General features: G+C 45.9%; 1 protein-coding gene across 2 annotated transcripts in view; it reads left to right on the forward strand.

The window, feature by feature from the left end:
* Tgfbr2 (transforming growth factor beta receptor 2) overlaps positions 1–27,772 on the forward strand; it is a 94,179-nt gene that overhangs the window by 45,217 nt on the left and 21,190 nt on the right. For both annotated transcript variants that reach the window (XM_048424419.3, XM_048424420.3), the window contains 2 exons: positions 947–1,137; positions 23,355–24,154. In XM_048424419.3, coding sequence (XP_048280376.1) covers positions 947–1,137; positions 23,355–24,154 — 991 coding nt within the window. The remainder of the gene's footprint in view (positions 1–946; positions 1,138–23,354; positions 24,155–27,772) is intronic.

Below are 27,772 nucleotides of genomic sequence, written 5' to 3' on the forward strand. Positions count from 1 at the left end.
TTCTCAAATTGAGGAACTTAAATTTCTTTAATTAGGATCATTCTTCCCCTGTTGTTTTGGGAACCAGCTGTTGTGCCCCCCCACCTCCACACACACAGAGTGATTTTTGACCAGCAAGCAGGACCACCTGGATTTGTTTTGTGACCAGAGTGACCTGTGACCAGCAAGCAGAACAAACAGGCTTCAGAAACGGCTTAGTTTTTAAAGCACTTGCTGTACAGGCGTGAGGATATGAGTTTGATCCCCAGAAACAGCCGGATGTGGTGACATACGCCTGTAATCCCTGTACTCTGGAGGCAGAGACAAGAGCACGCCTGGGGCTTGCTGGCCAGCCACGTAGCTGAACTGTCCAGTTCCAAGCCAGAGAGATGCCACCTTAGTAATCAAGCTGGACATCTCCTGAAGAACAGTGGTTGAGGTTGACCTCTGGCCCCAACATGCTCATGTACACAGGTACACATATATGTACATACACGTGCATACCAAAGACGAAAAGTTCTACCACCATGTCCCTAGGCAGCCTCTTTAAGAACTCTCTGGTTGGACAGGACACGGTCTCTGCCACAAGAGTTAGACGCACAGTGTGAGGCTGAAGGGCCCCAGGAGTGGGAGATTTGAAATGACACATCCACAGGAACTCTTTCCCACATTTTTTTTCGTATAAAGATTCCAGTAAGGCTGATGCCTGAGTTTTTGGGTTGAGATCCCCCAAGGAAAGCTGTCTCACTTCTAATCATAAGTAGGCTCTGAGCTGAGCAAAAGATGAAGGGAAGTGGGCGAAGTTAATGCAGGGGAGTACGGGAGAACTTAAGGATGTTGGGGAACAGGAAGTGGAAACTACTTCCTGAAGAAAGATCACACTTGACTGTTCCATCCAGAGCCTCTTCATTCATTCGCCCATCTCTCTGCCCCTCTTTCTGCCCCTCACCGAACCTCTGCACCCCAGGAGGAAGAATGATGAGAACATTACACTGGAGACGGTGTGCCATGACCCCAAGCTTACCTACCATGGGTTTGCCGTAGAAGACGCCACTTCACCCAAGTGCATCATGAAGGAGAAGAAAAGGGCCGGCGAGACTTTCTTCATGTGTGCCTGCAACGTGGAGGAGTGCAATGATCACATCATCTTTTCAGAAGGTGAGCTGTCCTCTCTGGCTACGGTCCTCCAGGGGCGCCCTGCTGGGCCCTGCTGTCCTCTCTGGCTGCAGTCCTCTGGGGGCGCCCTGCTCTGCAGGGCTCTGGAGCACACTGGAAGGTCATGTGCCCATTTCCCTGGAGGACAGAGGTCCTCGGGAAGCAGTGGGGTCCGTGCTTGCCCTTCTCCGATTTGTTTCCCCAGGGTTTATCTTGGTATCCGGTGTTGGTGAATAGTTTCTTTTTCCCAGAGCAGTGGTTTGCCAGGTCTTTTCTCAGGGCGGTGGCAGCAACAGCAGCAACTGAAGATTTGCTAGAAATGTGAATTGTTATTATTATTTAAAATTTATTTTCTCTCTGTGTGTGCATAGATATGTGAGAGTGTGCACGATATATGTGCATGTGTGTCACATGTATGTGATGGCCAGAAACCAACCTTGAACATTGTGCTTCAGCAGCCATCTGCCTTGCTTTGTGAAGCAGGGTCATTTATTTGGGGCATGATTAAGCTGGGCTGGCTGGCTGAAGAAATTGTTCTATATGAAACTCTGGATAGACAATGAGTATAGCCAAATATGCTACTGAGATACTTAGAATTAATGAACTAATTAATCTGTTTATCTATTTATTTACTTATCTTTAGATAGTCACCATGCTGGTCAAATCAGCCTGCAATTCGCTATGTACAACGCAGGTTGGCCTCAAATTTGGACTCCTTCTGCTTCAGCCTCCTGCGTGCCAAGATTAGGCACGATTACTCTTGGATTGAGATGTTTCAAAACATTCCTCTCATTCATTTCTTTCTATAAAAATAAAACACCATTTTAAAAGTGCAGTTGCGGGAGCCTGATAGACGTGTCCAGGGAGTCAGCAGCTCCATAGTCCAGAAAGACACTCTCTGCGACTCCCAGTAAGTCCTCTCGTGTCCTTTGGCACTGAGTTCCTGTTGGAGCTCTTATTAATAAAAAAAAAAAAAAGGAATTTTAAAATGTTTTTTTTTCCCTTCCTGTGTTTGCTGACTTCCAGTCACAATCAATAGCCATGGCCTTGACACAAATCCTTTAAAAAGTGATTGTTGAGTGCACTCAGTTTCTGAGGGCATGATGTGCCTGTATTATTAAACCTCCAGATGCCCCAACCTCTGAATGAATGGATGGATGGATGGATGGATGGATGGATGGATGGATGAAGGAACAGATGGACAGACAGACAGTTTGGCTGGCCTTTTCCACCTGTCTACCTGCTGCATGCCAGACCCTTCAGAAGAAGGGACAGATTACAGAAAGACCTTGCCATCTAGTCAGAAACCCATCCAGGCATCCCCAACACGCAGCCTGTAGGATGGCTGTGAATGCAGACCAAAAGAATGTCATACACCTACTTCAGACTTTGTACAGTGTGCATCTGCACTTTGTTGATCATTTCATTTTGTGTGTGATTGGTCATGTGGTTCTCCAGCGTGAGCTTTCAGATGACAGCATATGAGAAGGCTACGCGTGCCTGGACGTGTTAAAAAGCTGGTGGCTTTGCTTGCAGCAAAAGCCATCACCCCTGAAGTCAGGCTCCACGCATTGCCTGGTGGTTTCAGTATCTCCTGCACTGGCCAAGGAAAAGGGGGATGAGAAAGCCTTAAAATCAGGGGGCGCACTAGCCTCAAACAGTTCACAGCTGTCCCGAACACATCTCCCTTCCCATCTCTGAAGATCTGTGTAGCTGCAAGACCTGAGAACCTACTCAATACTCATCTAAATTCAGAATGCAAAGTAGAAGAGGGCATGTTATGATGGCCAGGTGACAGACATGTGTCAGGCAAGATGTGGTGGGTGCAAGGACGGACATGCAGTCTGAGGTGTAGGAAAGGAAGATGTTTTCAAGTGCAGCTGCCCTGTGACTGGGAGACAGCATGCCAACTTTGCAAGAGATCTATTTCATTTTTAATATGTGTGCCTGTGGTGTCTGTGTGCACGCGTTCATGCACATCTCCACATGTGTGGGTACATGTGTGTGCATGAGTAAGCAAAAGCCCAAGGTTGACACTGCTTGTCTTTCTCTGTCGCCTTCTACTTTGTACGTGGAGGCAGACGCTCCCTGAACTCAGCGCTCACCTTAGAGCTCATCTAGTTAATCATCTTAGTCTAGGATTCCTGTCTCTGCAGCTAGAGTACTGGGATTCCACAAGGGTTTCACATCCACACCAGTGGGCTTTTGTGTGGGTTCGGGGGATCCAAACCCTGTTCCTCATGCTTTGAGTGCAACAAGCCCTTTACCTGCCGGGGCATCTGGCCACACCCCTCACAAGACACCCACTCTACCTGAACTGCCAGGGCCAAAGGCGCTCACTGTCTACTCATCTCTTGGTTGTGTTCATTTGTCCATTTCTTACCCCCTCCCCCTCTTCCTTCTGTCCTATCTAGATAGTCTTCTGTATCCCAGACAGTTTAGAACTCATTAGATAGCAGAAAATGACCTTGAACTCCTGACCCCCTTGGTCCACCTCTTAGGTGCCGGGATTCCAGGTGGGCACCAGACCTACCCAGCTATTACAAGCAATGAACTCTGGTCGTTAAGCTTTTGTGACAAGCACTTTATCCACTGAGTCACCTCCCAGCCCAGCCTTTTTGAGACAAGCTCTCTTGATGGCCCAGAACTCATCAAGGAGGTTAGGCTGCACACTGAGTCCCAGGGGTCCTTCTGTCTTTGCTTCCCTGATGCTAGAATTAAAGGAGTGTTGTCTCGCTTCAGGTCTGTTCTGGCATCTGGATTCTATAGCTGTGTTCTGACCAGGCCCTGCGAACAGAGCATCCAGATAGCTGGGTACCACACCACAGGCACACTGGAAAGCTTGCTCTGTTTTAATATGTGACTTTTTCTGTCTCTCTTTTCTCCCCCCGCACCTTCCCCAGTCAAAGGGAGCGTGCTGAGTCTCGGATTTCTAATCAAAGCTAACCACAGTCCTTATGTTGCTGGATAATATTACAAATTAGGCGCGTTGTTCCTGTTCCGACTCAGGAGCACAGCAGGAAGCTGCTAAATAAGAGTGGAAGGGCGACAGGGCCTCTCAGATCAGTGACTGGAGTAATCACGCTCTGGGCCACAGCAAGCTTGCTCAGGGCTGCATGGTCTTCTGTTGGAAGACCACACCATGCTTTTGGATTAGTGCTGTGATGGCATCTTGGGGTTGTTGTCAAGACTCCCGAGTCCCCGGCACTTGCTGTGGAGCTCGTCTGTGTAAAACACAGCTGTTGTCGTCAGGTTTCTATTGCCGTGACAAAGACCATGACCAAAAGCAATATGGGAAGGAGAGGGTTCGTTTGGCTCACATTTCTCATCGTTAATTCATCATTGAGGGGAGCCAGGGCAGAAACCCATCACGGGAACTTCAAGGCAAGAACAGAAGCAGAAGCCATGAAGGAATGTGTTAGGCCAGTCTGATGGAGGTAATTCCTCAGTTGCAATCCCTTCTTTCCAGATGTCTCCTGAATATGTTGCCAAAAAAGAAAAACAAACAAAACAAGCAAATCCAAACTCCCCAAACCAGCATCTTGTGCGCCAAAGGGAATGAGTGTTCTGAGGCAACTAGGAGTGGGGGTGATCTGGGGACACATCAGGTCGGCCTGGAGAGTGTGGCTACGGTGGGAATGGTTACATCATCAGCCTTTATAGCTATAACACAAAAGGCAGCGGAATATCGAGACAGCTAGTAAATGCATTGTTGGGGGGCACCAGGCAGGGTGGTTCTGACACAGCAGAGAAATCTCTCCCCAGATGTTTTCACGCCCTGTCTGATGTTATTCTTAGCTTCTGGCCTGGTGGAAACCAGGGGCCTGCGAGTCGCTTAGCTCATTCCAAAGGTTTCACCTGGTCCTTCAAGGATGTTAAGTCGGATCCTGAGGTTGGTGAAAACCAGCAAGTAAAGGGAGTAAAGATAGCCCGAGATAGGTTTCACTCTGTGACTGCAGGATTCTAACTCGACCGCCAGCTCCATCTGGCAGGCTAGTCAGTGGCCCTTCTGACCTGCAGTACAGGGCTAGCTTTCCTCAAAAACTCCTGCTAACATTCCTGCCTTCCCCATGCCTCCCTTGTAAGGAGCTGGCTTCTGAATGGGCCAGACTGGCTGGGTGCCTCCAGCATCCTTTCTGAATGGAGCAGACAGACGAGCCAGCCCCACGTCTCCTCCATCTGCAGCATCACAGGGCCTTGGGAACACTTAAATATTAGTGGATATGGGCGCGAGGGTGGGGAGGGGTGTTCCCTGAAGTGCTGACTCAGCAGTTAAGATTGCTAGCTGCTGTTCCAGAGGACTGGAGTTCTGTTCCCAGTACCCAGGCCTGGTGTCTCATAACCATCTGTAATTACAGCTCTGGGGGATCAGACACCTTCTTCTGGCCTCTGAATTACCTACACCCATGTGCGTGCACATACACACACACACACACGTCAATAAAAATAAGATCTTAGGTTAAAGAAGCACTGGGGGACTCACCCAGGCAGGTGGAACCAGAGAGGGCCTTGCTAACTTCATGCTCACTAAGGTAACAGGACCTAGAGCAGTCATTCTGGCCCAAAACAAACAAAAGAACCTTTAGTTTGATTCAGTTGGGTAATAGACTAGAGGGGAAATCAGTGGAAAAAGTCTCCAGCTGTAAAGAAAATGAGACGCCTTTGCCCTACATATTTCTACAGACACTTCAATATTTTCTAGAAAATATATATGTTTAATATGTGATGTCCATGCACGTATGTGGGGATAGACATTGTGTGTGTGCAGGTGGAGGCTGGAAGTTAGTGTTTGATGTCTTCCAGTCACTTCCTACCTTATTTTTAAGACAGGGTCTCTGATATTGAACTTGGGGTGCACTGTTTCAGCAAGGCTGGTCAGCCCACAAGTTCAAGGAATCCTCTTATCCGCCCCCCCCCCATGCTAGGGTTGTAGATGCACACCTAGGTTTTGTGTTGATCCAACATGTGCCCCACCTCCCATGCTGGGGTCATCGGTACACACCTCCACACTTAGCTTCTGTGTAGATCCAACCTGTGCCCCCCATGCTGGGGTCATAGGTGCACACCTCTACACTTAGCTTCTGTGTAGATCCAACCTGTGCCCCCCATGCTGGGGACATAGATACACACCTCCAGACCTAGCTTTTGTGTAGATCCTACCTGTGCCCCCCATGCTGGGGTCATAGGTGCACACCTCCACACCTAGCTTTTGTGCAAATCGAAATTCAGGTCCTCATGCTTGCAGGGCAAGCATTTACCCACTCATCCCTTAAAACACAGCACAACCTTAAAATATTTAATAGACATAAGAATTGTATATATTTGGGGAGCAATGTGATGCTTTGAGTACAATGTGACACGTAGATCACAATATAACATATACGTACATGTGTCACTATCATTGGTACAATTGGCGTGTCACTTACCTCAAACACTTATCACTTCATTGTGTGGAGACTTCCAAAGCTTTCTTTAGTTACCATTTTGAATATTCATAAGCTTTTGTCACCCTAGTGTCTCTGGTGCGCTATAGAACATTAGCCATCATTCTTCCCACCCGACTGCACTCCTGTACGCCAAGCTGCTCTCGCCGCACCCTCCCCAAGCTCCGGTATCTACTATTCTGTTCTCTGCCGCTGAGAAGGCAACTTTTCAGTTTCCAGGTGGAAGAATGAGCATTGTCTGTCCTCCTGTGTCTGCCTTATTTCACTGTGGCACCGTTCATGCTACTGAAGATGGGAGAATTTCATTTTTAATAGCAGAATCATGTTCCACCCTGAGTGTGTATGTGTGTGTGTAGATTGTTGCATAGCTTTTCCTGATGATAGGAAAAGGCATCAACTGCTAAGTATGATGTTACCAAAGTCCAGCTTGGCAGAGCAGGAAGTTTATCAGGCTTTACTTACAGAGCATGAGTGATGGGGGGGGGGTGCTTACAGGATCACAGGTGACTTCCAAAGCAAAAGTGTAACTGCAAAATCTCGCCCCAGCATGGATGATAACTTCCCCAGAAGTGCAAGGATGGATACTCCCACATCCACACTTTACATGTAGTATAAACTTTAGTGACTCCGAAGACTGAGACCCTGAACAGCTGGTGTGGAAGGACATATAGAAAGAAGTGACCGAGAGCTCATCAGAGGGTCCAAGGACCATTCCCACTGCCTCCTTCTATGAGGGAAGTCAACAGGCTCCATCTTGAGGGTCTCTGAGGTCATCGCAGCTTCTCTGTTGAATGTAGGGATGGCTGTTAGGCTCAGAGGAGGGCATCCCACAGCAGACAAATGCACACATTCACATTTTGCTCATCCATTCATCCACCAGTAGATTTTAGTGTCTGTCTGTTGGCCATTGTCCATAGTGTTGCAGTGAAGATGGGCATGCAGTGCTCTCCGAATAGTTCTAGACATATTGGTTTTGTTCCTTCTAGACTAATGGACCATATGGGAATTCTATTTCTAGCTTTATGATGGCCACCATTGTCATTTTTCATGATCACTATGTAGGCCAGGCTGGTCTAAAAATCTTAGAGATCCACTTGCCTCTTATTCCGGAGTCTTGACATTAAAAGCATGCACCAACCACTATGCCTGAATAAAGAATCCTTTTCTCTTTAGTTCTCTAATGAATTAGCCATTTGTGACTAGCCATTTTGGCAAGTCTGGGTTAGATTGGGAGTCCCTGCCTCGTGCTTCAGGTGGATGAGTGATGGAGGTTGATTCCTGACATCCCCCTGGGGTCGTCACATGCATAGGCATTCACACATATGTACCCTTCCACATACATACAAACATATACCTGGGACCTTCACATACACAGGCACCCACACACATGCCCTCCCACATGGAAACATGCATGCACAGAGAGAGAGATAAGAAGAATGGTGAGCTTAAACAGGATGCTGTGAGGATAAGCAAGCAGAGCCGCTGTGGGCTTGGAGAACATAGCACAGCGGAACAGCAGTCCCTTGAGCTATGTGAGGTTTCCGTTGCTGCACTTTGGGTACTATCGGTGATTGCAGGGCATCATACAGGTCACGTGTTCTCCACTGCCCTGATGTTTTCCCCTATGACCAGTGTAAAGGTGAAAAAACAGGGCATCCGAGGTAGTACTATCAGTGGCTTGATGTCCCTCCACAGAAGGCTAGAGAGGACGCTGTTCCCTACAAAACATTAACTCCTGCGTTTGTCAGGTTTTTTTTTTTTTTTTTTGACAGTCACTGCAGAATGGCATTGTATTTTATAGAGTTCATTGTTGAGAACATTGCTGTGGGGTTGCAACACTAAACTGCAAAAAAAGAAAATTCCATTATGAGGCCTGGGGATGCTTGTCTAGCATGCATAAAGCCCCGAGTTTAATTCCAACATGACATAAGGATGCTGCCGTTCATCTGTAATCCCAACACGCAGGAAATGGAGGCAAGGAGGATCAGAGGCAGTGTTCAAAGCCAGCCTGAGCTACATGGGGCCTTGTCTCAAAAAGAAAAAAGTGTAAGTCAGCTTCTGATTTAGTGTTGGATGCTTGTAATGTTTCTTCTTGGCTACATGTGGTCATATCCAGTCCGTGGCTGAAGGTTGGATGCTTCTGCTGTGGAAGCCGGAAGTTCCGCATACTCTTGTTGTACGATGCTTTACTCTTTTGGTTTTTTGAGGGGCCCTCCACCCAGCTATCAAATAAATCACACACAGAGGCTTGCTCTTAGTTACGAATGCTCGATCTTAGCTTGGCTTGTTTCCTGCCAGTTTTTCTTAACTTAAATTATCCTGACTACATTTTGCTTCTGCACTTTTATTTTTAACTTTTGAATATCTTACTTTCCTTCTTACTCCATGGCTGGCTGGGTGACTAGGCCCTGGTGTCCTCCTTTCCTTGTTCTCTTGCTCCTCCTCTTCCTCATTTCTCCTTCTGTTTATCCTCTCTGCCTGCCAGCTCCTCCTATCCTTGCCCCTGCTTCACTATTGGCCCATCATCTCTTTATTGGGGGCATCAGGTGTCTTAGACAGGCACAGTAACACAGCTTCACAGAGTTAAACAAATGCAGCGTAAACAAAATTCACACACCTGAAAATCATATTCCCCAATATATTCTCTGCCTAGCAATTGTTCTTATTTTTTAATAATAATAATAAATTACAGTATAATTATATCATCTCTTCCTTCCCCTTTCCTCTGTCCAGATTCTCCTGTGAGCCCTCTTGTTCTCTCTCGAATTTCAAATTCTTTTTCTTTAATTGTTGTTCTCACTGGAGTACATGCACACACACACACACATACAGAGGCTCATGCATGCACAAAATAAATAATTATTTTTAAAGAAATCAGGACTTTCCAAACCACTTCTGACTCCAAATGCAGCCTTCACAAATCTACAGGGAAGCAGAGCATTGTGTTACCCAGCTGTGAGCACTGCTGACCGCAGGCTGCGTGCAGGCTTTAGCAGTTAGCGTGGAGCCACACACAGGCTGACCTGAGATGCTGAGAGAAGCGGGGAGAGCAAGGACTCCTAACCACAATGCTTCGTTCCTGCCTCTCTCATTGTTGTAGGATTTCTTTTTAAATTAAAACAGCCTTTTGGCTTGTGAGCCTTGCTCTGGCAGGAAGACAGATGATTTTTTTTTCTCCCTTTCTTTTTCTTTTTCTTTTCTTTTTTTTTTTTTTTTTTTTTCTAAGCAGTATCAGACATGTGGTTTCCTGTCTGTGTTTAACTTCGCTAGCAGTACATCTCAGCCAGCTGGTTCCCTCTGGGCCCGTTGCAACCTTAATGGCAGTGCTTCACGCCATCCAGTCAGGCCATTCTGTGTGCACCAGATGCCTCGCACACTTACTGTGTTCCAGTGCCTTTGGAGTGAGAGAAGTTTAGAAGTGCTACCCCCCCACACACACCCGCACACCCCCACACACACACCCCCACACACACACACCCACACACACTGATCTCGGGGCTGTCCAAACCGAGCACTGGGCGACTGGCTTCTTAGAAGAAATTCAGGGTTTTTTCTTTGAGTTTTGTTTTGTTACAGATTCTCATATAGCCCAGGTTGGCTTCAAATCTTTTACACAGCTGAGGATGGCCTTGACCCTCTTATCCCCCCCCCCTCAGCCTCTGTTTCCTATGTGCTTAGATTGCAAGCCTGCATCACTGTGCCCAGTTTATGACCTGTTCAGGATCCAGCCTATGAATGCTAGGCAAGTCCTCTACCAACTCCACTCCCAGTACTGACCTTGAGCTTTCTGCTTCTCCTGCCTCCGCTTCTCAAGTGCTGAGATGACAGATATGCTCCCCTAAGCCCAGTGTTTGGGGTGCTGGGGATCCACTCAGGGCCTGCTGCATGGTGAGCATGCAAGCACTCTACCACCTAGGCTGCATCCAGGTCTTTTTAGGTCTTGCATGCAAGCAATATGAAGAGTAAGTGTCACCGCGGCAACCCCAGGCCTCTGGTGCCATGCTGCCTTCCGAGTGTGCACTCAGCCCTCAGAACAGCTGCTTCCCAGCTGTGCCTATCTGTTTGGAGAGGAAACAGGCAGATTTGCTTTCTGGACTAACTACAGATTTTTAAAAAAAATAGGTGTGGAAATATGGTTGAGAGAAATTGTTGCAAGAATTAGTATGGATTAAAATCGATGACTCTCACTTGAGTGGCAACTCAGAGCTGAAGGGACCTCGGGTTGTGTACAGACTTTGACTAGAAAGCATGTCCCAGGTCCCCCAAAGCAACCTGAGTGTGTACAAAGAGAAATATGAACCACATTTCAACTCAGTCAGTCCCAGCATAGGAAGTAGTTGAAGTATTGTAAGGTAAAGCAGTTCTCTTTTATAAATTATGTTCCTCCTGAGCTGAGACATGGCCGGAGGTTGTGAGAACGTACTTGTAGAATTCCATTCTTCCTGAATAATTGTGGAGGGCAATCCAGTGTGTGCACAGCCTGCCCTGGATTCATCCACTGGATATGAGTGGCCGCTGTAGCAACCAGACCCTAGGGCTGGTACGGCACTGACTGCAGGTTTATGCCCCACCCAACTTGCTTCTATGTGTTCCACAAACTCCACACCCATATGCTGTAGTAAATGGTTGGTGTCAGAGTTTGCTACTTTTAGAGAGTCTGTAGTCAGAGGGCACTTGCTTGTTTCCTGGCCACCCAGACTTCTGGCTGCCCAGAGTCCTGAAATAACCACACAGAAACTGTGTTAATTAACCACTGCTTGGCCTATTAGCTCTAACTTCTTATTGGCTATCTTTTACATCTTAATTTAATCCATTTTCATTATTTTATATTTTACAACAAGGTTCATGGCCTACCGGCAAGGTTCCAACATATCTGTCTCCAGCGGTTCCATGGCTTCTCTCTGACTCCTCCTCCTTTCTTCCAGCATTCAGTTTAGTTTTCCCCACCTAGCTCTATTCTTTTGCCTTATCACAGGCCAAGACAGTTTCTTTATTAACCAACAGTATTCACAGCATATAGAGGGAATCCCACATCAGAGAGTCCCATTATATAATAAGTTTTAAAAAAAATTCTCCAAGAAGCTGGCAAACTTTGTATACTTTTTTATTTTTTTTTAATTTCTAACCAAACTAAATTCCAGGGAGTGAACATCAAAACTTCTCTATGTACAGTTACCTGGCTTTTGAAAGTCTAATCTGAGAGCAAGCCTCTCTCCTACCTACTGTTATGTAAACCTTTAGTTATACTTTAAATTATATCTATTAAAAATAATGATAACAGGGCTGGAGAAGATGACTCAGTCAGTGCTTGCCTTGCAAGCACTCAGGACCTCAGTTGGTTGGGACCCTGGAATTCGCATTAAAATGTGGAGTATAGTAACATTTACTTGCAATCCCAGCACTGGGGAGCAGACACAGGAGGATCCCTGGGGCTTACTCCCCAGCTAGCCCAGCTAATTTCTCAAGCTCCTTTCAGGAACAGACACTGTTTCAAAAACAAGGTGGGCAACTCTTAATGAACACCTGAGATGGGCTCTTGCCTCCACACATACATACATACACATTCATGCTTGTGCACTGACTCACACACACATATTCACATACTGCCCACACACATAGACACACTACCAAAATGTTGACTTTTAATAAAACAATTCTCATTTGTCCTTCTGACTTTAGGAAAGCTATATATGGGGCTGGAACAATGGTTCAGTGGTTCTGAACACTTACTGCTCTTGCAGAGGACCCAGGTTCAGTTCCCAGCATCTACATCAGGTGACTCACACCTGCCTGTAACTTCAACTTCAGACAAATCGAACCTATTATTTCATACACCGTGGATGTGAAATTTAGGTGTTAAATGTTTTCTGCTTTCCCAAGCCAGGCTGACATAACTGCCATGGTGGCCGTGCCCAGCTCCCAGGCGTCTTGTGCATTCTGCATTAGCTGTGGCCCCCTCCTGCAGGTTCCAGCTTAACTGCTCTGGAATGGGTATCAATGCTTTCTAATCCCCCACGATATCTCAGTATGTAGTCAACACCAAGAACCACTAGACTCAAGAACAATTGTTCCGCTAGACTCTGTGTCTGTCTCTGTAGTCCCTATGTAGCCTGGACAGAACCATCAGTGAGTAGAGACCATCCCCACAGAGGAGGCCAGCATTCTGTTTACGACTCAGGAGAAAGCAAAGACGCCTCACATCTAGGCTAGCCAATCTCAACTAATTATAAGAAGCTAGTTCAGTGAGGCCCCTGGATCTAGGGGAGACAGGCATCTGTGGCTGTAGAACAAACCTTAAGAGTGTGAATGAGAGGTGGAATGTTGAGGACCAAGTAGGTCCCCAGAAGGCAGGGTGCACAGCTTACGGCACTGGTTCTCAACCTTCCTAATGTTCTGACCCTTTAATACCGTTCCTCATATTGTGGTGACCCCCAACCATAAAATTATTTTCATTGCTACTTCATAACTGTAGTTCTGCAACTGTTGTGAATTGTAATGTAGATATTTGATATGCAGAATATCTGGTATGCAATCCTTGTGAAAGGACCATTTGATCTGTAGACTGAGAACCACTGGTTGAGAGCAAGAAGGGTCAGGCCAGTGCATCTCTATTTTTAGGATTCCCAAGCACAGGCAGGAGACGGGCAACCTGGGAACTGGCTCAGGAACTGACAACCAGGAAAATAATGGAAGATCCCGAGTTAAAGGCAACTGGGTTACAGTACACCCTATGTCAGGAAGCGGAAGGAAATGACCCCCAATGTTCAGCTCACTCTCTCCTATGCATTGGGTTCAGGGCCCCAGCCCATGGAAGTGTGCCTCCTGCAGTCAGAATGGCTCTGCCCACCTCAGTTAATCCAGTCCGTGCTCAGAGGTTTGTCTTGCAGGTGGTTGTAGAGCCTTCCAAGGTGACTGTGTTAGCCACAACAAGGACTCACATAGAGTCGGGATGATGCAGGCCTCTGGAAGTCAGAAGACAACCTCAGATGCCATTCCTCATACACTGTTCATCTTCTTTTTGAAGTTAGCTCTGTTACTGGCCCGCAGATCACCAAGTAAGCTAGGCTGGCTGGTCAGTGAGACCCCTTGTTGCTGTCTCTCTATTGCTGAGATTACAAGCATAGACCACCATTCCCACCTTTTTTTATTTTATTTTTCTGAGGGTTTGAACTCAGGTCTTCCTGCTTACAAAGCAAGCACTTTACCAAGTGAAGTATCTCCCCAGCACTCATACAGGGTGACTTTGAAATATCCCAGTATTTGAACTTTGTGCCAATTGTGGCTAAAGTGGCAGCTACCAGCTTGAGGTTTAACCCCCACATCCCAGGAGTAAGCTAGAAGAGGCTGTTGCATTGGTCTGAAATTTATTCAAAGTGGAGTCCAGAAGAAATTCATGCAAAGGAAACTGATGGGTAGGGAAGGGAGCTGGGGGTTGGCTTGGCTTGGAGATGTTTGCAGTAGGAATTAAAACAGAGCACACAGAGAGAAAGCCTCTTCCCTCATTACAGGAAAAGAAATAGTCTCAAAATTTACCCAGAATGCTTAGCAGCACTGTCACCACAGTGCCAGTTCAAGTTGCCCTGTGTCTCCTGCCAGCTTACTCTCCTGTTGTACAATTAAAATCACTTTTAATTGTTTGCTTGCATTTGTTTGCTTTTTGTGGAGACGATGAATGGGGAATCCTATCTCACTCCACACTCCTCTGCTGGTTAATTGACTGGAAGATGCTTGTGGGTTGTTTTCTTGTTGGCCAGTCAGAATACAGTTGTGCCAGCACCCTGCCAACGATGCCACCAAGAGACTTAGTTTCAGGACTGCATCGTCTCTGACAGAATACCAAGAAACTGACTCCAGCTTTGCAGAGGTACTTCTGGAACCTTAAAGTATGGATACGTTACCCAGGTAGCACTCAAGTGCACACTCTGACCTGGTGATAATTTAGAGTGGGGGCAAAGATGCTGCTTCCCAAAGAGCTCTTAGGTGATGTGTGCTCAATATGCTGGTCTGGAGATCTCACTTTCAATGGCAAGGTACCAAGAGATTCTGCACCATGACAACAAGATGCTTAAAGATCCAGGTGAGGTCAGCAAGATATATGGACTCTAGAATTGTCAAATATATATAGAACACTATAGCTGAGCTTGTTCCCTTTCTCTCTCCCTTTCCCCATCTCACTCCTTGTCTGTGTGTCTGTCTGTCTACCTACCTACCTACCTATTTATCTACCTGTCTATCTATTATCTACCTACCTGCCTGCCTACTTAACTAACAACTTACACACACTCACAAAAATGCGTGCATGCACACCCACACCCCCCCCACACACACACATATGCACACATGCATACATACATGGATAGATACACATAGAGATACTTAGACAGAGGTACATAAGTAAATTGAGCAGGACTGTTCTGGTTTGATTTCTAATGTGTAATAAATACCGTAACTGAAGCACCTTTGGGAAGAAAGGGTTTATTTGGCTTATACTTCTAGGTCACAGTCCACCACTGACAAAGTCAGTGTAGGAGCCCAAGCAGAAACTAAGCAGAGACCACGGAGTGATGTTGCTTACTTGCTAGTTCTCTGGGTCATGCTTAGGGAGCTGTTTCATACAGCCTAGCCCAACCTGCCTAGGGATGATGCTGCCCACAGGGGGCTGGTCCCCCCCACATCTACCATCCATCAATTCATCAAGACAATCCTTTACAGATGTTGCCACAGGCCAAAGTGATCTGGGAAGCTCCTCAATTGAGTTTCCTCTTCCCGGGTGATGCTAGATTGTGTCAAGTTGGCAATAAAAACTGACCAGGCCAAGGCCAGAGCGTTGCTTTTGTAAAGACAATTTCAGCCGGGCGTGGTGGTGCACACCTCTGATCCCAGCACTCGGGAGGCAGAGGCAGGTGGATCTCTGTGAGTCTGAGGCCAATCTCGCCAAACGAACTCATTCCAGGACAGACAGGACTACGCAGCGAAACCCTGTCTCAAAATAAATATATAAATAAATACAAATAAAAAAATAAAGACACTTTTAGAATCTGTCTTATAGTTTCTTCTCAATTACATGTGAGCAGATGTTTTGTAAGGCTTGGAATGGTTTGTATTAAAATTGTAGGACAGTTTATTGGAATCCCCGAGAACAGAGATTCTGCAACATTCACTCAATCCTGTTAGCATGAGAGCTGCACATGCCCACTTCGATGGTGAAATCATAAAACAAACAAACCCCAGAGAAGTTCCAGCTCCGGCCCGTGGAGGAGGTGCTGCTTTGGAGGGAAAGGAAGGCAGTTGTCTGAAGGCAAGTTGGGGATCTTGAAGAGACTTATGGGATGCCTGGAAACATATTTTATTACCAGACTGGTGGTTTTAAAATTGTTTGCCTTACAATAATTCATTGATCTTGACACCTGTTTTCTGTGCTTTTCTGTCTTTGTGTTTCATTGGACTGAGAAAGGAAAAAAAATCAGGACACAATCAGAATAGTAATTTACAAAGGCCAAGTTTTGTTCTTGGGCTAAATGTGCCTTGGATACCCTTGTGTTCTAGTATCATTTTTGTTGCAGGGATAAAATGCCTGATAAAAGACAATTTGTGGAGAACGGTTTTCCTTGGCTCCAAGTTCCAGGTTCCAGTCTATCACTGAGGGGAATGAGCTCAGGAGCCTGAGACAGCTGACTGCCTCATGTCTGTAGGCAAGAGCGAGAGGAATGAACACATGTGTGCTCAGTTCCATCTCTCTACTCTCATCTGCCTAGGGAATGACGCCACCCACAGAGGACTGAGTCTTCTCACAATGGGCAACTTAGTTAAGACAATCCCCAACAGGCATGCTTGCATTCCCACCCCATGTCGACAATTCTGCATTGAAATCTCTCCCCAGGTGATTGTAGTTTCATCAAGTTGACAGTGAAAGTTGGCCATCACACCTGGAGATGGAACAATACTCTGGGCCCTCTTTCCACATCATTGTCTCATTTTAGAGATAAGAAGTTCAGAATACGGGTGATGTGCCCAGGACACGTGGCCCAGGTCTGCGTTCCTGCACCGTCTCTATTCCTCCCTTCCACCTCACAGTCTCCCCAGCATTGAAACTTCAAGGGCATCTAAAACTTTCTGTTGTGTGTGTCCCACAAGAAAGGCCAGGTCTAACTGAAGATGAGAAATAATTTGCCGATTTCAGAGTCCAAAAAAGTAAATAGTTTTGAAAGATACATTTTTTATTTTCTTTGCTTTGCCCTTAAAAGATAAAGATCAGTATGCCATAAAATTATACAGGCTGACAGGAAAACTCAGGGCAGAATGTCATGGTGTACTCTTCTGTACAGTGACTGGAGAGAGAACACCTTGATTTCTAAACCAAGCCTTGTACACATACACACAGACATACACGCACAGAGATACACACACACACACACACACACACACACAGAGAGAGAGAGAGAGAGAGAGAGAAAAGAACACACACAAAAGTATACACATATACAGGCATACACACACAGAGGTACATACACTCACAGACATACACACACAGAGGTACACACACACAGACATACACACAGAAGTGTACATATACACAGGCATACACACACACACACACACACACACACACACACACACACACGAGATGAAAGCAAGTGACTCCCCAGGCTCTTATGTCCTTTGTCATGCCCACATCTGATACTAGTGGCTAAAAAGAAGTTAAATCTGAAACTCTCTAATGGTTTTAAGTAAAAGTGACTTAGTAAAAACAAACAATGAGGTCAACATGGTGACAAAACCATTCCAGGTGGAGGCCTGGGGCGCTGCTCAGTTCCTAGAGTGCTTATTTATCACGTTCCAACGCCCTAGGTTCCACTCCAGTGCCACATAATGGTAGTGCATGCCTGTAAAGCTACCACTCTGGAACTGAAGCTTGAGGGTCAGAAGTTCAAGGTCATCTCCAGATGTATGTAGTCTTTGAGGCTAACCTGACCTATGTGAGACACTGACTCAAAACATAAAGCAAAAAATAAAAACTAAAACAAGCAAAAATTCTAAATTGATTGTTAGTTATGTCTTGATAAAAACTTGGTGAACACAGAGAATGAATTTGAGAAATGGGCTCTTGTGTTACTATTTAAAGTAGTTGAGCAATTCCAATGAAGACATTTGGAGTGAAAATTCTTTATTGTAACTGCACACTAGAAAGGAACATGTGGCAGTTTCCACTCACCTTGGTGATCTGGTGTGTACGTTGACGAACAGTACATGACATCTAGAGAGATCCTTGGAGAGATGTCACTGAGTCTGTAAGTGCGAAGACATCCACATGTCTCCCGTGGTCATCTGGGGTCACAAGATATGGATGCAACTGTCCAGGAAGGAAGTGGAGCTAGGATGAGATACAGGAAGGGAAGGAAAAGCATCCTGTCTCAAGTCACTACCTTAATTAGTACTTTAAAATTAACACATTCATTTGTTTGCTCAGTGACTACCAGAGGGAAGTGCCCTAGGGATCTTTACTGAGTAAGCTTGCTGTGAGCAGCCAGTGCCTACCTCCACAATGTTGGAAAGCAGAAACTAACTCGGGACTGTTGGGAGGAAAGTCATACAGTGTTTGTGAATGTGTTGCTGAGTACCCTGCCTGCCAAAGCTCACTGTATGCTACTCGTCTTTCCGGAGAAGAGAATCACAGAGGTCTCCCCAGACTCAGCAAAGCGGTCAGCAAAAGCCTCAGTTGCTTCCGTGGAAAGCCATACACCAACCCAGGCAGATCTACCTGTAGCATCTGTTACCCACATCCCAGGGAGATGGGTCAGTCTTGAACTTGCTGTAGGAGCACTGTCAGAGGGGCCAGCACTCCGTGCTTCTTCCAAGGGCACCTTCTGTTTTGTGCATGTGCACTGTGGACTAATTGAAGTCAGATGAAGTCTGTAGAATTGCTCGGAGAGACTTGTAAACGCGTGTGAAATACTGCCGTACTGAAACGCAATGATCTCACATTTTTATAGATGAATATGTATTTCTATAATAATGCTGGGGCAGGATCTAGCAGGAGATCTAAAAGGAAAGAAAGACCGAGATGTCTGAGTGACAAGCAAAGCATGCATGTGTCGAGGTGTTTGCTCCAGATAGAATGTGGCGTGAACATGTCTTTGATTTCTACTGCTGACACAAGCTTGGGTACGGCAAACACTTAGAAATGATTCAGAGTGCTATTTTGGGGCAGGAGTGATGGCTCAGCAGGGAAGAGTACTTAATGCTCTCGCAGAGGACTCAGGTTTGTTTCTCAGCACCCACACAGCAGCTCACAGCCATCTGTAAATTCCAGGGAATTGATGCTTTCTTCTGACCTCTGAGGGTACCATACACACATGGTACACATATATTCATGCAGACACACACACACATGAAATAATAAATAATTATCTTAAAAGATAAATAATACATGTTAGTTAAAGGTGGGAGAATGTGAGGCCTGTTGCTCACTGAGTTCATAGGACCACTGAGTTCCACTCACAAAGCCCAGGCTAAGAATATTTGCTATTGCAAACATAGAGCCTCATTAAAAAATAAAATAAAAAAAAGAACCTTCAAGAAATTCTACCCAGAGCTAGCTCTAATTTTATGTTACATAAAACACTTTTCATGGCAACTAGTAAGACTAGTTTCACAAGCATGATTTGATTCCCCGTGTGCGTGAGGTCCTGTAGCAGGCTTCTAAGTTCTTGCTCATGTTAAAAACCTTTTCTCCTTAGCAGGAAAAAAAATGCCCACTTAGGGGCAGTTCCTCACTGTGGTTTGGAATTGAGAATGAGAAGTAATCTTTGTGCAGATGGCATGGCCCTTTAGAGGCTGGCACCACCCAAGAACAAACAGTGTGGCTCACTGTTAAGAGCACTGGCTGCTTTTACAGAGGACCAAGGTTCAGTGCCCAGCACCCACGCGAAGGTTCCCAACTATCTATGACTCCAGTTTCAGGGGATTCAACACTCTCTGGTGGCTTCCCTGGGTACCAGGTGTGCAGGTGACGCGCATGTATTCATTCAGGCAAACACTCAAACACAGAAAAAGAAAAATAATTGATTGTATCACTGAGCAGATGGCCACCAAAGTGCTTGCTGCCTCCAATAAAGACAGACACTGTATCAAACTGAAAGGTTAGTTAAAACCATTCTTTGTTGGCTCTCAGGGTGTCACTGGTGTGACATTTAGAGACACTGTAGCATAAGGCTAAGAGCTCTGGTCCAATAGAGCTTGTTGCAAACATTATCTTGCTTATTGCCTGCGTCAGTCTTGGGAAATTAAACACTCTGAACTCCAGCGTTCCTTTCTGGGACATGAGTCTTAAAACGTAGCTGTTTCTACCCAGCAGAGTTTCCTCAGCAATTAAATATGAGAATTATGTAAACCCTGTGAATCCAGCCAACATATGGCATGTGCTCAGTCTGGGAGTCTCTCTTCCTTGGGGGCTGGCAGGAAGAAGCATATTCTGTGACTTTCTGGGCCAAGGAGACCCCTGCGTGTGTCCACACCTACAGCTCTCTTTGTCTAATAGAGAAGCCCAGAGGCCAGCATGGTGGCGTGCCTGGGCAGCTCTTGTTTAGATCCAGCCACATCCCAAAGCTTCCTTCCGGCCTCGGTTGCTATTGTGACTCCCTTCACCTCTTCTTTGAAGCTTCTAGACTGACAGATGTTATTCCCCCTCCACACACGTACAACTTTATGTGTAGGTTTAAGAAAGAAGGAAAAGGAAAAGGTCACAGGAAACAGGAGGGGAAAGTGAAGCTTTCATTTTTGACCTTAAGCCAGGGGATTTCTCGAACCTTCTGCAGTCAATGTCACATGTTAATTTCAGTTTGGGTACTTGCCGCTGACTTAGAAGAACTAGAAATGAACAAGGAAAACCTTTTCTGTACGTAGTTAGGATTTATAAACTGATCAGTATCGAATGAACAGTTCATGCAGGCGTTTTAATGCATTGGAGACTCAGCTATGAAATTATGCAGGCAATAGTTAAAAGTCTGAATTGTATTTCTTATATGTGGAAAGGAATATTCACAATGGACCAAAAGTAAAGTCTGTCCAAATCCTTCCAGTGTATTACAGGGTATTAAAAACCACATTTATAGGATGGGGGCTGCTGATTTTCTTCCTATAAAAATACTGTCAGATAGTAAATACTTTTGGCTTTGTGGAATAGAGTTGATCTTAATTGCAGGGAGGTCTCTATTAAGAGCATCCACAGACGGCTTCTCTCTCTTTTCCCCATCCTATCTGTTTAACAACCGTTGAAAGTGTGGGAATATCTTGATCACAAGGTCATATAAAAACTGATTAAATCTGCCTCCTTCAGAAGGTAAGGCAATATTCATCCGACAGCCAAACGTGGGAAATCATGGAAGTGGCCCCGCCTGTGCCAGGTGCCAGTATATCCCCATGGTACCAGATGACCTAAGCATTGCCCCTGTAGAGCTCCCATCGTTCTGAGAGGAACATTAAGTCAGTTAACCAAAGCAGTTTTATGGCAAAGTGTCTCATGGAGAGCTGACTGTGGAGAGCTGAGACAAGCAAGCCTTCCCTTCCAAATATGTCCACAGGTACTAGGGATACGGGCTGTAATTTGCTGCGGCACCTAAATAGTATTTCATCTGTGTCTTTAATTTTGCCATCTAGGATTGTGTGTGTGTGTGTGTGTGTGTGTGTGTGTGTGAGAGAGAGAGAGAGAGAGAGAGAGAGAGAGAGAGAGAGAGAGAGAGACTGTCATGGTCTGCCATCACTGCTGCCTCTCATTCCCTGTCCCAACAATTTGATAGTTTAGAATTACCCTATAATTCCAGTTCCAAGTGATTTGATACCCTCTTTGGCCTTTGAGGGCACACACACACACACACACACACACACAGAGTTGCATATAAGGCATTGTTAGGTCTCGGTTGAGCTGTCTTCACCATCGGCAGCAACCAAAGCATGGAAGCAGGAGGGAGACTGAGTGGATCGCTGACTTCCAGAGATGACTTTCCCCACTGCTCAGGCCTAGAGCTGGTGTTTCAGGGCAGCCTGAGTGGGAGTCAGAATGAACAGAGTGAATTGGAGGTTCGGATCAGTAGGAACAACGGGACTGTGGCAGTCTCTACAACACTGGTTCTCAACCTTCTTAATGCTGTGACCCTTTAATACAGTCCCTCAGGGTGTGATGACCTCCCCAACCATAAAGTTATTTTGTTGCTACTTCATACTATAGTTTTGCTACTGTTATTAATCATGATGTAAATATCTGTGTTTTCTGATGATCTTGGACAGCCATCAAGGGTCATTCAATCCTTAAAGGGGTCATGACCCACCATTTGAGAACCACACTCTACAGTTTTATCAGATTCTATATGAATTGGTTACTTTTGCATTGCTTTAACCAAACGACTTGACCGGAATCAAATTAAGGAAGGAAGAAATTATCCTGGCTTGTGGTTTGAAGGGATACAGTCAGTCCCAGGGGTGAAAGCAGGCTGGCAGGACCTGACCACAGCACATTCATAGGAAGCAGAGAGCATGTTACACATCTCAAGACCTGCCCTAAAAGAACTGCTTCCTGTAGGGAGTGAGATTCCACTTGATGAAGGTTCTATAAGCTTCCCAAACAACACCAGCAGCTGGGAATCGAGTTTTCAAACACAGGGCCCTGGCCAGGTGGGGAAGGGAACCAGTTAGTGCTAAATCAATCACTATGTAAACACTCGTTTAAAAACGGGAGTTACATCATTCTCTGTTTATCCCCAGTGCCTTGACCTTAGTTTTTGTTCAGCAGGTTGTAGTCACTCAGCTGCGATTATGCTGCTGACACACACAGAAACACAGCCGCACGGGAAGGCTAGAGAAGCCGTATGATTGCGTAACACAAGACACTTCACTAAGTTTTCCCAGCTTTTCTTAGAGAGTGACCTTTAAGCTGAAGTTTGAAGAGTAGGGGATATTTGAGTGAATTGTCTCAAGCAAAGATTACCTTTGCCGCTTCCCAAGCTCCCACCTCCTCTGCTTCTGCTGTGCTCGGGCCACCCTGAACCATCAGCTCTGTGCCTGAGGGGTAAGGAAAAGCATAGAAAGAAAGGATCTTTTGGGAATCTGTTATGTTATGCGAATATGGTATCTGTGTGTGTGAGTGTGTGTGTGTGTGTGCACGTGCACATGCGTATGCATGCATACACAGATGTGTGTTTATGTCTGCAAGGAACACAGGTGTGCTAATGTATGCATGTGGATGCTAGTGGATTTCTTTGGAATGACATGTACCCTTTTTGTGACAGGGTCTCTCACTTAACCTGAGCCTCACTGATTTGGCTAGTCTGGTTGACAAGTGAGCCTCAGAGATCCACCTGCCTCCATTTCTCCCAACCTGGAATTACAAGCATCTGCATTTTCATATGGGTTCTGGGGGGTTAGCACAGGTCCTCATGCTTGCAAGGCAGATGCTTTACCAACAGAGACATCTCCCCTGTCCTCCCCACCACCACCATGTGCGTGATTGCTGATGAAGAAGAGACCTGGAGCTGGTATTATCTAACAATGTCTTATGTATCAAACTTTGGTTGGTATGGTATCCTTGATCATATATGATTTGTTTCACCTTGGGAAGAACATGGATGGTGTACTAGTATGTAGCATCCCTGCAAAGAATCACCATCTAGTATCCATGGACACAGTTCGATGCTACTGTGTACAAGTGCATGGTTTTAGACTTGCTTCCTGGTGGCTCACACTTTCCAAACCTAATCAGTCTCTCCCGCCTCCTCTCTCCATCAGAATACACTGCCAGCAATCCTGACCTGTTCCTGGTCATTATCCAAGTGACGGGCGTCAGCCTCCTGCCTCCGCTGGGCATCGCCATAGCTGTGATCATCATCTTCTACTGCTACCGTGTCCATCGGCAACAGAGGCTGAGCCCGTCCTGGGAGAGCAGCAAGCCCCGGAAGCTCATGGACTTCAGCGATAATTGCGCCATCATCCTGGAGGACGACCGCTCGGACATCAGCTCGACGTGTGCCAACAACATCAACCACAACACGGAACTGCTCCCCATTGAGCTGGACACACTGGTGGGGAAGGGCCGCTTCGCCGAGGTCTACAAGGCCAAGCTGAAGCAGAACACTTCGGAGCAGTTCGAGACTGTGGCAGTCAAGATCTTCCCCTATGAGGAGTACACGTCATGGAAAACGGAGAAGGACATCTTCTCAGACATCAACCTGAAACACGAGAATGTCCTGCAGTTCCTGACTGCTGAGGAGCGGAAGACGGAGCTGGGAAAGCAATACTGGCTGATCACAGCATTCCACGCCAAGGGCAACCTGCAGGAGTACCTCACCAGGCATGTCATCAGCTGGGAGGACCTGCGGAAGCTGGGTAGCTCCCTGGCCAGGGGCATCGCCCATCTCCACAGTGACCACACTCCCTGTGGGAGGCCTAAGATGCCCATCGTCCACAGGGACCTCAAGAGCTCGAACATCCTCGTGAAGAATGATTTGACCTGCTGCCTGTGTGACTTCGGGCTGTCCCTGCGTCTGGACCCTACTCTGTCTGTGGATGACTTGGCCAACAGTGGGCAGGTAAGTCCGAACTGCCGCTCCAGACCCTAAGCTCACACTTGGCCTCACTTCTACCTTTTTCTTTTATTTCCTTGTAGTCGTACCAAAGAGTTCCACAATAGCCCAGAATGGAATATAGCAAAGGTTTGTTTATTTGGGGATACACTCACAGTAAGGGTAGCGATCTGCAGTCCTCTGAGTGTGCTGGGAACTGGAACTGAATCCAGCAGAAAAGAGGGCTGCACACGCTTTTTGTCTGCACTTACAATACATGAGACCACACCCTAAGTGGGTGGTATCTTAATGGCTGCTGGCTGAAGTAGTTCTCAAATTTCTTCTCTGAAATTTTTCAATTAGAGAGGTGTGTGTGTGTGTGTGTGTGTGTTTGTGTGTGTGTGTGTGTGTGTGTGTGTGTGAGAGAGAGAGAGAGAGAGAATACATGTGTACATGTGCACACACACATACTCAAGTGCACACATGTGCTCACCCAAGCAAGCATGCATGTGTGGAGATCAAAGGTTGACATCAGGTGTCTTTTCTTCATTGCTTTCCACCTTACTTTTTAAGACAGGGTGACTTACTGAGCCAAGAACTCACTGATTGCTAAAATTGGTGAGTCCTGCTCCTTCAACCCCACCCCAACCCAGAGGCACTGGGATTACAGGTACGCCAGTGTGCCCGGCTTTTACATGGGTATTGGAGAGCTGAACTCAGGTCCTCATGTTTATACAGTGAGCACTTGATCCACTGAGCCATCTCCTGGATCCTCATTTAATATACTCATTAGTACACTATAAATAAGTTATCCTAAGTAATGCATTTCATTATGACATTTCCATCCATGCATATAAAGAACTTCAAACAATGCCTTGGGTGAATATCTTCCTATTATCCCTTTTCTTCCCTGCCTTCTTTCTCCTCCCATGTCTCTAAAGGGCCCCCACCCCTTATTTCCATTTCCATCTCTTCCTCTAAATCCCACACAGGATAGACAACACTCACTATGTCTTCCTGAGCCTGGCTTATTTCACTTAACACGATGCCCTCCAGGTCCATCTATTTTCTTGTAGATGCCATCTTCTTGTTCTTTACATCTCAATAAAACTCAACTGTGTGTGTATGTCCCCCACACATGTGTGCATGTATGTCAACCCAGGCTGACTACATAACTTGGCTATTTTCACCTCCCCTCTTGACCCACACACCTGACTTCTTGTCTCAAGGAGCTCTACATTGTGCGGTTTATTAAAGGAATCTAGAAAATTAGCATGTCAGTACCCATTAGTCCCCAACATCCCACAGTCTCTCAACTAGGTTATCTTAATTAATAGATAGCATTTTTCCAACTCTGTCTTCAAATCCTTTCTAACCTGAGTCAGCTGTTGCTGCTTCCCATTCCCCTTCCATTTACAAACGGTTGCCTTTCTTTCAGGAACTGTTGACATCTTACCTCTAATTTTTCCTCTCATATGGTTGTACTAAATCATTTCTGCTGTTTAGTCTTAGTGGTTATACTAGTTCTTGGTTCTAGAAAGAGACCTTGAAGTCCAAATCCACACTTACGAGGCTACCAAAGATACCCACCATGATGCCAGGCAGTGAAAGTGACCAATAAGTATTTGTCGAAGGAGTGAACAGTTCCATTTGTCCACCTGTCCATCTGTCTGTCTGTTATTCTGTGTGTGTGTGTGCGTGTGTGTGTGCACGCGTGCAGGTACACATATGTGTCAGTGCACATACACATGCATTGTGTATGGAGTCCAGATCTATTTCTCCATTGCTACTCACCTTGTTTGGGGAGACAAGGTCATTTGCTGACACGGAAGCTCACCAATTTGGCTGGGCTGGATGGATAGATAACTCTAGGGAGCCTCCTGTCTTCGCTCCACCTCCATGCAGTGGTAGAATCACAAAGGTGTGCCATCATATCCACTTGTAGCATGGATTCTGGGGACTGGATTGCTGTCCTCTTGCTGGTCTGGCAAGCGCTTTACTTACTGAGCCATCTTCCCAGCCCAGTGATTCCATTTTTGAGGCATTGTCCCAGATCCAAATGGAAAGCCTTAGAGGAAGGTACATTCGGAGGATGTCCTTCCCAGGTGACCGCCGATGACTAACACAGTGGCTCTCCCATGAGGACGGCAGCTCTCTGTGGCTGGCTAACAGGGTGCACTCTAAAACCCGCCTCAGAGTGGACCGCACTTGTGAGGTTCCTGCCTTGTCAGGGCTCTGCCCCTAGCAGCATGTGCAGGGCGGAGGTCATCTCACTGAGACACAAACAAGTCAATATGTCAGGGCGGTGACTCACAGAGCGCTCTGTTAAAAAGGAAAATGTCTTCCAAGACAGGCCGATAAGAACTATTCTTTGAAACAAATGGTATTAATTATTTGACCTCTGTATGACAGTGATGGACGTTGGATGAACTCATATATACTGCGATATCAAACATTTCCATTTGAAAACCTTCCCTTAGAAATGGCATTCCCTTTTCCCTGCAGTCCTGTGTTTGTTTAATGTCAATCATAAAACTGATCACAGACCTAAATAACCAGAATATAGCTACACATCACATTCATAGAAATTATTGTATGATCTGGTCTTTTCATATGGCTTTAATTTAGCAGAGATTTATGAAATTATGTCATAGAGGCCATGGGGTAAATTAAAATTAAATGGTCCTTAAGTGACCCATGTGAGTGACAATTATTTTCATCAAGAGTCTTAGAGTTTCAAACATGAAAAAAATATCTAATTTGCAAAACCAAAAGTAAACATGTAAGGGGTTGGAGGATGACTTAGCCGCTAAGGGCACTTGCTGCTCTTACCGGGTGTTATTCTAGGGGTTTTGACCAGGTTCCTTTTCTCTGCCAGTTAAAGAATTTAAAGGTAAGAGAAAAAACTCAAGGGTGAAAGGTAGCAGTGGAAAAATTGCAAACCACAGCAAAAATGGACAGAACAACAACTAACAGGAATGGGAAGAATCAGCAATTGAAGAAAGGTGTTTGTTGGACTGAAGAGATGCAGGCATGCAGCAGACACACAGAAAGGGGCCTGCAGAGAATGGGGGGGGGAATCTTCTCGAGGACTGGGGGTTTTATCTTCTCTGACAGCTCTTACTTCCCTAATTTAGCATTGCTCAGTTTGAAGAAAGTTAGAATGACTGATTGGCTCAAATGTCATACAGAATGTCCTGACCAGGCCTTGAACTTGGTGACCCCTCCATCCAGAGGCCTACTGGTGGGAGAAAAAAAGCCCATGAAGCCCTTGTTTTAAGCTGCCAGTATTTTGTATTAGGTCCACAGGGTGAGGAAGAGTCAGCCGTTTTGGAAGTTCACCGCCTTTATTACCTAGTCATAGCCCACACCGCTGTTTGTCTGCCTTTCACGGACTCTGATCCTTAGTCCCTCCAGGGGACCTTGGCTTTCTTCCTAGCACCCATATGGCAGCTCACAAGAGTTTGACACCAATTCCAGGGCATCTGATGTCCTCTTCTGGCCTCTGTAGGCACATGTGGCGCAGGCCAAACACTCACCGCATAAAATAAAACTAAATAAATCTTTAGAAATATATAAGCATCTAAAATATCATAGATGTGGTCCTTGAGGCTATCTATAAGAATACTGAATAACAGGATGGCA

Source organism: Myodes glareolus, chromosome 4 (assembly GCF_982192425.1).
Source record: "Myodes glareolus chromosome 4, mMyoGla1.1, whole genome shotgun sequence".
NCBI classification, from domain to species: Eukaryota; Metazoa; Chordata; class Mammalia; order Rodentia; family Cricetidae; genus Myodes; species Myodes glareolus.